The following is a 13,203-nucleotide window of genomic DNA, read 5'->3' on the forward strand; positions in this document are numbered from 1 at the left end:
GATTTCAGAATCTGGAGGTGGAAAGAGGTTAATGTTTTGATATTCAGAATCAATTAGTTGAACTGTTGGTGATCTACTAGTCATGTTCTGTGCTCTCTTCCTTGTTGAGAGAAGGTAAGTCTTAGTTGACTGAAATACAAGAATCTGTTAAATACAGTTGTAGAGGTAAATGTGTTAGATTTTTTTTTTTTTCCAGTGAATAGCAAGAGGCAGTGATGACATAATCTATGAAAGTAGTACAGTGGTTGTGACTAATTCTCAGGCAGCTTGATTCAAAATGGAAATGTAGAGAGGTTTTTCATATTTCTTGCAACAAGAGTATGGGGTAAAGAAGGGATCAGTTTTACTCTCAGAAATACAATGTTTTGTCTTGGGTGCGTAAGACCTGTTACTTACAGGGCGCATCAAATGCTTGCCGGTTTTTTTTTTTTTTTAGAGCATGCAGAAATGTCTGTCCGTGGACTATTTCGGGCTTCCTTGCTGGTCGTTACAGGCCAGAAGGGAATGACAGCGTTGTCAGAGGTGATGGCTAAAAATTCCTGTCAAGGCTTATCGATGGATAGTAACTTCGCCACTGTGAGGCAAAATTGTTGAGGTCAGTGCCATCGGAATACTTCTTGGGATTTAAAAGAAGAAAAAGATGCCAATTTGGGACTGATATTGTTAATGTTGCTCTGTATTCCGCCCCCTCGTCTGTCTTACCTATTGCCTGTCTTGATGTGAGGGGATTTCCTGTGATTTCTGGGCAGTTCCCTATAGCATGTGGTGTAGCACTTAAATTTGCATAGAGTTAATTTTTTGCACTGTAGCAAGCTTTTGGGATCTTTTGTGTTAAGAGAAAGTGTAGTTGTCATGTTGAAGTCTTTTAAGTATGTGAACTTTGCTGGGGTTAAAGCTTTACTACTGCTTCATGATAAAACTACTAGTCCCTCTTTGCATCCCTGGCATCTGTGGGTTTTGGTTATGACTGCACACTGTATCAGTTGATCTGATTATTTTTAAATGGCTAAAAAGTGAAGCGATTTGTGGATTTGGTGTTTGTGAGCTCTCCTTTGCAATGTAACTGCTTCTTGCTTTCCCGGTAAGAACACCAGGGAAATTTTTTTCCGGTTTGGCACCTGGGCATGTCTGGTGCATAGGTGTTACTAAATAAGAAAACTTTTCACAAAAAGGTATAGCAGGTGAATTCATTCATCTTTCCCGGAGCACCTTAGTAACTTGAAGTGTCTTGGATGCCCCAAGTAGTCTCAGGTGCTAGGAGAAATAAAATGTGAGAGTGCCTGCTCATCAGCAGGGCTAACAGTCCACTTAGCAGATAGAGGTACGCATAGCAGCCCTGCTTTTTATGGGGTGTGCTGTCATGTCCTGTTGGTATGCAATTCACAGCTGCTGTTTGCACAGCGCTGCCTTAAGAGCAGATGCTGGTTTGAAGAAAGCCGTGCTTCTTGTCTAAACTAGCCCTGATACTCGGATTGTTACACAGTGGGAATTTGTGTGGGCAGTGGGAAACGGAACAGTGGTATGTCCCTTGGAATGCATTGTCTGCGCGCTTAAAATAAAGTGGAGAAATAATGAACTGCAAAATGCGTGTGTGTAGAAATGGACTATTTTAAAAGTAGGGAGCTATTTCTGCTCTTGGTTGTGGGAATGCTGAGCTCTTGAGCTTGCAGGCAACATCTGTCAACTGCTCTTCGGATGGAGCTGTCTCTCTGAGCCTTGTGTTCTTGACTGAGACTTGTGGAACATGCTTTACTAAAAATATACACACACGTGTACATGCACAAGAGCATATGTATAAATATATAAAAATGTAAATGTGTGTGTATATATAGATATATGATTAAGGTCATTTAATACTGCCTTTATTCAGCAGGAAGGCCGCTTTACAGTGCCTTCTGCATGCCCCGGTGTTACGGCTTCGGTTGGCAGCCGTACAGCCAGGGTGGTGGGACAGCTGATGTACGGCACCTTCCCGGTAGCTGAAATGCTCTTGCTGAGCTCGGGGCTAGCGGGGACCGGTGCAATGAGGCAGCAGCGTAGGAGCGAGTAAAGTGATGGCAGCGTACTGAGATGATGAAAAGTGGATGAGCTTCAACCCACGCTCTGGAAGCCTAGCATACAATGTGAGGTATATACCAGCTATTGCAGGAATTCTTGCGGCATTGCTGGGAAACTGATACCTTTATGAATGGGATGTCCCATCATCTTCTCGTGCAGGGATGCATCAGATATGGAAAGGCAGAAACGTGGTCACTGGCTTCCTTGCCCTGCGGAGGTTTTGACGAAACCTGAGCGCTTGAGCAAAGATTCTTCATCGGGCTTGAGAACTGCATTATAAGTTTCTGTTAATACGTAGCTTCTCAACAATCATGCGGTGTTTGGAGTCTGATTAAAAATTTCCACATGTTGGAGTTCTGTGCATTTTTAAAGGTTTTGTTGTCACAAGTAAATGAGAGTTTGGTTAGCCTGAAGAACTAAATAGTGTTCTCTACGGAAAACTGAAGTGTTTCTTGTGTATGCTTTTAGTCTGTCGCTCCCATACATGTGCCTGCTGTACAACATCTGTACTGACTAACAGAAGACAGTGCCTCTGCGGAGACAGGACCTCCTTCGTTGCGGGAAGGAAGGAGTTTCTGATAATTTGAAGAAGTGTCCTGTAATTGTCCTAATAGGATGCCCATGAACGTACGGAGTTACGGGCATCGTAGCAGTACGCGACGAGAGAAGAAATTGAGCAGCAGGATGGAAGAGGGGGCTGTGTGGCACGATAGCAGTGCATCGGGATCACAGAAGTACTCTGTGAGCTCCAAGAATGCGCTGTGTTTGTTAGGTCCTACGTGAAGATGTGATCAAAACCGAGCTGCAAGAAATAGCTCTTGACATGGGTTCATCTGCAACTGTGGCAGAAAGGAGTTTACTCAAAATTCCTGGTAAAATAGCACATGGATGTGGTGCTTAACTCTTATCAAAGAAGCGCCTTTCCCAGTGCTCTATATGGAAGTGCATGTGGGTATTAAGAGCTGTTTTTTCATGAGGTCGTGATTTTCTCGTGGAGAAGGACTACTTCTTTCCGGCTTTCCTTAATAAGTGTCCTGTTCTTTTGGACACTGGCTGCTTTGGTGTCTTGGCACCTCATAAAGCTATAGAGGTCTGGGTTGCTTTCTTTTTTTCTGGCAGAGAGCATGCACGTGAAATATTTACTGAGCCCTTACTGCTGTCCTTCATTATGGACTTGCAAGAAGGTTTTTATTTCTTCATATTGCTTGGAGCCTATCTGCAGGGCATTCATGCTACTGCTTTGAGAGGGTCTGGTCTTATTCTGTGTTTTGAGTGGATTCTTAGCCCTTAAAACGGGTCGCGCTCGTGCATTGGGCTTGCAACCTATAGGGCTCAGAAGGCTACGCAATTTCAGGAGGTGTGTAACTTCTGAAGGAAGGTGTCTCTGGCTGCAGGTCAGCCCGGTTTTGGAAGAGAATTGAGACATCTGGATGACTTTTGGCTCTAGAATTAACAGAGAGCAGATGTGTACAAAGTGATCCAGGCATCAAGTGTTGCAGAGTAAGGTAGCGGTGAAAGTATTGCTGAAGGCAGAAGTTCATCCAGAACGCAGATGAACACGCCTAAATTATTGTTGCGTGTTAGATTATCTGAAATGCAAAAAAGCCAGATCTGGTATTTTAAAGAATATTAGCGTGTGGACGGATAGCCATCTTGTTGCAAAGGGGGGGGGGAAAAAGGTTTGCAGCGTATGTGTGGGTAGATGGGTCACTGAAAAATAATTTGCACTTCAACCGGGTCACTGAAAAATAATTTGCACTTCAACCTGTTTATCCAGCTTGGCAGAGAGAGGGACACAAGGCAGTTTGGCTGGGCAAGGTCATATGAAGCTGAGAGCCGAGCTTGCAAACTGGCTTCACATTAGAAATAAACTATCCTTTAGGTTATTGAGCTTTATTAAGAACAACTTTACATAATGACTGTAAAGGCGGTTCTGGAAGTGTGCCGTAATGGAGGCAGTCATGTTGGCCTTAGAGCCCCTCTTAGGGCTCACAGCTCTAAGGGTTAGTTTTTTAAAAAACTGTCCGTTTTTTAACACAAGTTTATATTTAGTTGTTGAGGAAGTTACTAAATATCTAACTGTCCAGATTGTGTAAGTAGATAACAACAACGGGGGTCTGTTGCTTCCCACATTTATTTCTTCATTCGTTTCAGGTTTCTGAAATGTACAGGAAAACTGGATGTAAATACTGTATCTGAAAATATACTTTTATATAACGATTAGCTTTATAAAAACTTATTTTTGAGTGTTAATGTCTAAATGGAAATGGGTGTTAAAACTCGGCCACCTCTCCGTAACAGGCAGGTTTTCATGATTTGTAGGGAAGCTTTTATACCTTGCTGGTTTTGTGAGAGTGACTGTAGTAGCTACTGTTCCTGGTTCAGCATGTACAGGTGTGGGTAGTGGTTATTGCATATTACTATACAGATAAAATGCTTCTGCTCGTGAAGGTTGGTCTGTCTGTCTGAGATGTGAGTGTATAATCGAGTAAGTCACCAGTTAGAGGAACAACATTTGGTGCTTCTTTATGTTTTAATGGTATATTAAAAAAATCTTGTTGTCTGTGTGTCGAAAATATGCATAACTTTGTTCAGAATATCTTTTGTTGATATTCTTCTAGTCTGTCATCACAAAACATTTGTCAGCAGTCTGAAAGATGGTCAAGGTACTGGAAGATTTTTCAGCCTTATTTTGTTCTACCTGAGTAAGCGAATAGGATATTTTCAATTCTTGACAGCTACACTGTTTCGTGGTTGCAGTTTCAGGAATGTAACATGGTAAAGCATAAATGGAACATTGAGGCCTGTGAAATTTTTCAAGATTGGCCTTAAATATGCATAGGAAAAAAACAGACTAGAAAATGTGGCTGATGTAGAATTAAAAAAAAAAACAAAACCAAAAAACCAAAAGAAAACAAAAAACCCCACCACAAAAACCTGAAACATTGCTAGGTAGCTTGTTAATAAGATCGCAAAAGCGGATGGTTAAGATGAAAGAAATGACTGTTCAAGGTAAGAAAGAGGTGTGAATTTCAACTCGCTGAGTTTCGTAATGAGTTTATTTGTCAAAACTTCAGGGTCTTAATTCTGCTAAGTATCTACTGACTTATATAACTGTAGATGCTATGGAAAGGCTTTTTGGCAAGTATTTCAAGGAAGAGTGACTTGTGCAATGTGACTGTCCTGTGTAACTTCTGAGTGTTTAAGTCTCGGATGAGTTCGATGGAAATAAAAGACTGTGAGAGATTGAGCTGCTACAAGTCTTTTGCAGTTTAACTCCGGATGGCAACTAAGCCCCACGCAGCCGGTCATTCGCTCACCCCCAGCGGGATGGGGGAGAGAACTGAAAGGGCAAAAGTGAGTAAACTCGTGGGTTGAGATTAAGACAATGTAATAGGTAAAGTAAAAGCCACCCATGAAAGCAAAGCAAAACAGGGAATTCCTTCGTCGCTTCCCATGGGCAGGCAGGTGCTCAGCCATCTCCAGGAAAGCAGGGCTCCATCATGCGTAACGGTGACTTGGGAAGACAAATGCCATCGCTCTGAATGTCCCGTCCCCTCCGCTCCTTCTTCCCCCGGCTTTTATTGTTGAGCACAATGTCGTATGGTCTGGAATATCCCCTTGGTCAGTTGGGGTCAGCTGTCACGGCTGTGTCCCCTCCCAACTTTCCGTGCACCTCCAACCTACTCGCTGGCGGGGCAGCGTGAGGAGCAGAAAAGGCCTTGACGCTGTGTAAGCGCTGCTCAGCAGTCATGAAAACATCTCTGTATTAACAAGGCTGCTTTCAGCACAAATCCAAAACATAGCCCCATACAAATTACTATGAAGATATTCAACTCTATTCCAGCCAAAACCAGCACAAAGTTGTAAATCTGGGAAAGGACATAGAGATAACTTGATTCTAAGGGTACGGCACACAAGGAAAAGGACGTGTGTATTGTGAGGGGAAAATAGCATCCTGTTAGCTCGTTGTGGCAAGATCTGAGAGTAACAGAGATGAGTCTCGGTTGTGAGGCCCACAGATGCGGTGCCTCATTGATTCACGCTTAGCAGCGAGGCTATGGGATGTTCTCGCAAAGTTAATGTGGGCCCATACAGGCTGGCTAAATGCAGTGTTGCTGTCATCAGGCAAAACAATACTTGTTTTGTGCTTTTGCTTGGCATGAGAGTCTCTTCAGAACTGCAGTCAGTCCCGCATTCAGGTCTCGAGTGCCAACTGCGTTACCGGCCCTACGGTTTCCTTAGTCGCTTTTTCTGTGGCCTCTCAATTTACATTTCAGTTGGTTCTTGACGATGTGGAACAAAGGAGAAAAAATGGGATTGTGGCGTTATGCTGTCTGCCGATACCTAGTAGTCTTATGTAGTGTTGTCTTGAATAAGTTATTGGCAATTTTTAGGTGGTATCTAAAATTATTTACTGACAAGTAAGCTAAAGGGCTTGCTTCACTGAAATACTGAAATGGCTGAGGGCAGTGAGGTTCATATAACTGTATTGCCAAACCTGTTAACAGCCTGAGCACATAGGCAATTTGCTAGGTTATTACGTCTGGTCACTGTGCCTTTTCTGTCAATTTTTAAACAAAGGTACTGTAAATTTTGGTGCTCTCATAAATGAGTCGACCCAAAGTTATGTTGCTTTTTGACGGAAAGGCCTCAAAGTTGGCCAAGCCCTTGCTCGTTGCCCACTAAGTGAAGAATATGTGCCAGTCAATTAGCGCCTGCATACCTGTCTTGGGCCCGACTCCAGTGTGTTGTGGCATTTCTTGTCCGTGGGAGGAAGATGGGGAGGTACTTGTGGGATGCTGAGGGGCAGTTGTGACTTGACTGTATCAGGAATTTAAGAAGGCAACCGGAATTGTCATGATGGGTGGTAAAGAATGGAAGTGTGTAGAGAAGATGGCGGCTTAGCATCTGGGACTTCCTTGTCGTCTTTTTATGTGCCATAGCCTATTGCAGTGTTGTTCTAAGCTTTTTTTGGATGCGTTTTATGGAGAACTGAGTGTATTTTTTGTCTTGACTGATATGAGATAATAGAAAATTTTTTCCGCTTCTGAAAATGTTGGTGAAATGGCAGCTCCTATGCTGACGGAAATGCAGAAGTGTAGTTCTGTTCAGTCGTCCATCTTGAGTCTCTGGGCAAAGGAACTACTTAGTATGGCTGGTTGTGTTTCTGTGTAGGGAGAAGGCCATGTATGTATTAACCTCCTTCCCCCGGCAACGGATAGCAATGTTTAATAAGAATTTTCATGAATGTTTACGGTGCTGATTATTGCTTGGTTTGGTGCTTTCAGTGAGAAGTTTAACATCAGAAATGACTGAAAAGGTTTAAACGTTAATGGTTCAGGGTTTAGCTGGATGAAGAGTTCCAGAACGTTGGTTACAACTAATTTGCCCGTAAATTATTAATATACTTATTCAAGTTTTGTTCAGAGTTATGCCACTTGGCTCTTCGATGAAAGGATTTTTATAGTGGTGATATTTACTAATGGAAAACCATTCAAGGTCACATATCTACCTCTTGGCAAAATGGGGAGTAGGTCTGCTTTTATGGCTCTTTCAGGGTTCAAGTCTTGGTTAATATTGCCACCTAATGGCAAGAAGAGCAGTTGTCTGAGTATTTAGATTTTTTTTCACTGCTTTGTACTGATTGTTTTTACTCATTTATGTCTGCTCTGGTTACATAAAAAAAAAAACGTCAGGGAACCTTGAAATCTGCTGTTTTGTTCTTGTCCTCCTGCTAGAAGTACAGAATTTTAAGGCTATAAAACTGGTTAAAAAGACAAGAAATGATTTCTGTCTTCCAATTGTTAGGCTTTTGTGCTTTACCTGAGTACTGCTTTATATGTTTGGTCAAGTATTGGTGCTTAAAAAAGAGGTCTCTTTTTATTGAGGGGATAGTACAAAAAATCTTCCGCTGACAAAGGTGTGCACATCACTCCTAACGTAATTCCCCAGGCTGGTATTAGGGGAGCCCTATAGGATCGTTTCAGCCCCAGCTGGAGTTAGGCATTAGAACTTGAATAACTTAAGAGCAGGTGCCCTGTTAATGTGTTGGGAAGGCCCTACGTGAACTAGGTTAAGTATAATAATTTTGTAGAATTTAGGCGGTTGTATTAAAATGGGCAGTAATTACGGTTTGACAGCGTAGCATCTCATTTGGCTAAATGAGCAATTAAGATAAAAAATAATAGATATTTCATCTTGAAGAACATTTCCTAATAAAACTTAGCTTCTTCAGTTGTAAATTACTACTGAACGACAAACTACACGTTTGTTCAAGCATCTGAGACTTGCGTCGAATGAGGTGCATTATGCTTAATAAACGCTGCTAGCAGATAATATCAGGAAAGATGAAGCGCGTGCATTTCAATTGGCTGCCTGATTATCAGAGTAGTTAATCGGTTTAATTTACATGTTTCTGTCCTGATTGTATACCCGAGTTTTTGCACTAGTTGTAAGTTCTCATGGTAATAGTTGCCTTACTATCAGACAGCAGTCAATTAAGGAAAGTATGGATTTACGTGAGCTCTTCTATGAGGCAGATTTCCTAAAAATGTGGGAAAGCTGCGCCTGTGAACCTTGAGGTGATGGTAATGTAATCTGCTTGAGGCCTTGAGCAGTAAAGACTAACAGAAGACAGATAAAACAGGAGAGTGTTGTCTTTCCCTTTGGTTTGCCCGAGCGTTTGGAAGTACTTTCTGTGTAGGCTGTTTCACTTTGCTTCCGTGTGTAATTCCTGCGTGTGTGATTCTTCTCTAGCAGTGAAGAGAAAAAGAAAAACCTCATACTGGGAAGATGGGAAGTGGGTTCGAGCATACGGCTCGCGGTTCATGCCGCTATTGGACTAAGAACGCTCCCGATGGGACTAGTTGTGGGAAAATGTTTAATTCTTAACTGCGTATTTAGTATGGGTTTAAATAAAAACGCTGCTTTGGAGTTGATTGCTTGCGCTGTCTGTGCTTGCAGGGAGGTTCTACCTGGCTTGAGGCTATGCTGAAAAGTTGCGTGACTTCTTCAGTATCTCTCAAGACTTTATCTTTTCTTAGTATTTTAATTTTTATGTTTTAAAACGTAGGTTTAGAGAATTAATATTAACCTTTATCGAGTTTTGGGGGATTTAGAAGATCTAGAGAATACGTTCACTTTGTTCAGGTTTCTGGATGACTCTGAAAGTACTTCAGGGTTGGTGCCTAAATACACAGAGTAGGCGCTAGGCTTCATAAATTTATTTGAATGTGAAAATGCGTTGGAAATATTTTCGTTTAATGTTGTAACAAAATAGTAAGATCCTTATGTTTTTGTCAAGAATACTTCCCCTATGTGAAATGGTTTGAGGTAGCAAATCTTCAAAGCTTTTTAAGTGCTTGTTAGTCCTCGCTCAATGACTGACATAGGCTTTCTTATTCATTTCTTAGCGTGTAGTGATGTTGGCTAGAGGAATAACAAAAACTCAAGTAACTTCATTAGCTTGTAATGGTTTTTTCCAGGTGGCTTCTCAACTGTGTTTCTGGTACGTACCCACGGTGGGACACGCTGTGCACTGAAACGAATGTATGTTAATAATGTGCCGGATCTCAACATATGCAAGAGAGAAATTACAATTATGGTAAGAAGCCTACTGTTTGTAACTGGAGAGTGTATTAATTTGTAGTATACGTACACCAAATGCCTCTTCAACGACAATTGCTTCTAGGCCACCTTTTCTTTTGACTTTGCTGTCCTGATTTTGCACTGTTAGTTTCAGAAACTAATGCTGAGTTTAGGGTTGGTGCATGATGAACTTGTAAAGCAATTATAAAAAATGTGTTTGATACCACAGTCAACTTGGTCAGTACATCTGGTTCCCAAGGGGAACTAGTTTCTTCTGGTTCTGCAGTGATAACTGAAATTCTCAAGGCCTCTGTGCCACAGCTCTGTTAGCTGAATGATGCTGTTGGTGGCTTCCACGAGTATTGTCATCTTGAGTAGGCATAAGCACGTCCTCGAAGTTGCAGCCCAATGTTGAGGTAACTGATGCGTGTGTAGCTAAACTCCCCTACGTCATCAGAGTTTCTGTTGTTTTTCAGCAGATGACTACCAAATAAGGAGAAACTAGAAGGTTTAGTCAGGCACACTTAGGTTTATAATTACTTGACAGGTTAAAAAAAATTTTTTTAAGGAAAAAAAAAAAAATTAGTTGCTGACTGGGCAAGAGAAAATCGGTTGTATTGCCTTCCGGCAGATACTATGAAGACTATTTATTTCCATTTCCATACCCTTCTAGCTTACATGTGTTCTAATCATAGCATCACCTGTTTAATTATCTGATATAAGAGCCACTTCTATGTTAACCTTAAGTTATGTTATAGGCAGAAACTCTGTAGTATGGATGACAACACTTGGATAGTCAGATGTGAAATAAGCATTAATGAATTCGGCATGTAAAATGGCTCTTTAAAGTTGTGTGTTTTTTTTTCTTTTTTTTTTTTTTTTTCCCCTCAGGGACACCTTCAGTTGCTTGTGTGTAATAACTATGTAAAAATGTAAAACTTTGTAATAGTTCAGACTAGAACAGTTGTGGCTTATTTCCAGCTACCTTTTTTTAATAACTGAGAGACTGTTTCTCAGTTTAGCTTAGGATGGGCATGGGTAGCTTGATTCTTCCCTATCTCCTGCATATCGAGGCTCTAGCTGTTACTACTTCACAAGGTTGTTTTAGAACGCAGCAGTTTGGATGTGTTTGCGCTGTCCAGCAAGAAGCACGTAAATGTTATTTTCTGAATATTAATTGGATTGTGTTTGATAGGTAGCAGTCACTGACTGACATGGCTGGCAGCGATGAGCTTATGTTCTGTCTTTGTGGTGCTTTCTCAAGAGCAGCGGATGTGGGGCAGGGGCTAACTTAACTTGAAATCATAAATGGTTGTCTGAAAACTTGTACTATCTTTTATTTGTTTAAATTTTTTCTGTGCTGAAGTGTCACGTGCATTGTCTTTTTCAGAAGGAGTTATCTGGGCACAAGAATATTGTGAGCTATTTGGATTGCGCTGTTAACTCTATAAGTGATAACGTTTGGGAGGTACTCATTCTCATGGAGTACTGTCGAGGTAAGAGTCAACTCTTAGGTTTTCAGAGTAAATGCAGGGAAAATGTTTGTATTGATCACCTGGGATTTGTACTTAGAATTGTTCCCTTAATGTAAAAGGTTAACATATGTATCTCACACCTGGAATGCAGTTAGTTCTTTTTGCTTTTCTGTTTGCGTTGTTACTTAGGCACTGAGCTGTTGAACACTGAGAAAATGTAAAAGTCGGTTTCACACGGCTTTGTAATTAGGTATGATTAGAAACAGGAAAATTATTTGTGTAAGTATAAAGTGAAATTGTTCTGTTTTGCTGTTTGTGCTAATCAACATGTAGCTAGAACATAATTTGATAGGAAAGATCGGCAAGCTTTTCACTGCTCTTCTCCCTCTGCTATTTTTGTTTTAGGTAACTATAGTAAGGATGCTTACTCTTACCTGTCAGGTGACTTGTTATACGTGAGCATAGCATAGTTAGTGTTGATAATGCTGGCCAAAAAAAAAAAAAAAACCAACAGTCCCGTGGTCTCGCTTTAAAATGTAACTTTGTTTCAAACAATATGTAAAAACAGGTACTTTCTAGATTATTTTTTTCCCCCCACCTCACATACGCATTGGAATAAACTTGCTGTTGAGTTGAACTTGAGCAGTTAATCTAAACTTTAGGGTAACTAGGTACTGACCTTACAATACGAGATGGTGGTTAACCCAAATAGGTGATGATATTAGAACAAGTGCTACAAGTACGAAGTAAATATTTCTAGACTAGAAAGAAAACCCACCCCATTGTCCGTAATGCTGAAAGAATACTTTCAGGTGAGGTTTACGTTCGTTTTATTTGCAGTAGAAGCAGTAAATATTGCAGCTTGTGCAATCTGTACCATAAGGAGCCGAAGACAATTTTGATGTACGTTTTGGGGAAGGGAATAAGGAGATAACTGGAAAACTAATGGCCACGTTTTTGGCCCTCTACCCTGCTTGTATGCGTGAATTTCTGTACCCTTGTGGGAGCTCGCTTCTGATGCCCTATTGGTAACACTCTTTCCTTAATTATAATGGTAAATAGCCACATGGATGTCAACTGTCAGTTGACTTGACAGTGTTAGGTGTTTCTTTTTCAAAGCATCCTTGTTGCGACGGAATGTTCACCGAGGCCCTGCAGATACTGAGTCTTGCTTCATCTCTTAGTGTGAAGTGAGCGTTGTTGTAGGAAGAGCGCAGTATTATCTGGTAAAATTACTTCAAGAAACAGGGAAATAATGATTCCCAATCTTAGAAAGAAACCTATGAAGAGGTTAAGTGAGGTCTTTCTCAAAGGGTGGATTCAGGGCTCTTCCCCCCCCTACCCCCCCCCACCTTTTGTCTCCCAAAAAGACAAAGAGAGAGGGTGTCTAGAATATGAATTAAAGTGGACTCAGTTGGCTGACAGGGTTTTGGCTACGGATCTAAATGCGAGAGATGCTTTTGAGGTAACATCTTTGTGTGATGGACGCTTTTTGTGTTAGCGACAATTCGTCCCAAGTGGGTTTCGGTCATAGGGACTTCTTTTTTTCAATTGAGACAGTGATTTTTCTATCTAGGATGATACAAGAGTGTACATTTGGAAAACCAGGTTTGTTTTATTTAAGTGAAGTGACTGTGGAAAACTTCCTTGTGTCCTATTTGTGGACTTTTTGCATATACATCAGTCTTCTGTACATGATGGAAATTAATTAAAAAATTACCTTGTTGTTTCTTTAGCTGGGCAAGTTGTGAATCAGATGAATCAGCGTCTGCAGACAGGCTTTACTGAGTCAGAAGTAATGCGAATATTTTGTGATACCTGTGAAGCTGTTGCCCGGTTGCATCAGTGCAAAACACCTATAGTTCACCGGGATCTAAAGGTATGAACTTGATGAAAAGGAACATCTAGGTGAAAATCAATGATTTACTTAAAAAGGATAGAGAATATAGGAGGTATTTCACTAAGACTGACTTCTAGTTAGGGAAGCGCTTGCTGTTGGTAGAGCTGTAAACAGAGAGACTAGACCGTAAGACATAATTTACTGCTAATGCCAAGTCTATCAATTGATTTTTCTGAAAAC

General features: G+C 41.0%; 1 protein-coding gene across 1 annotated transcript in view; it reads left to right on the forward strand.

Annotated features, from left to right (window-relative positions):
• BMP2K (BMP2 inducible kinase) overlaps positions 1 to 13,203 on the forward strand; it is a 63,057-nt gene that overhangs the window by 15,130 nt on the left and 34,724 nt on the right. The window contains exons 2-4 of the mRNA XM_050895294.1: positions 9,546 to 9,664; positions 11,039 to 11,144; positions 12,860 to 13,002. Coding sequence (XP_050751251.1) covers positions 9,546 to 9,664; positions 11,039 to 11,144; positions 12,860 to 13,002 — 368 coding nt within the window. The remainder of the gene's footprint in view (positions 1 to 9,545; positions 9,665 to 11,038; positions 11,145 to 12,859; positions 13,003 to 13,203) is intronic.

Source organism: Gymnogyps californianus, chromosome 4, assembly GCF_018139145.2.
Source record: "Gymnogyps californianus isolate 813 chromosome 4, ASM1813914v2, whole genome shotgun sequence".
In the NCBI taxonomy this organism is placed as follows: Eukaryota; Metazoa; Chordata; class Aves; order Accipitriformes; family Cathartidae; genus Gymnogyps; species Gymnogyps californianus.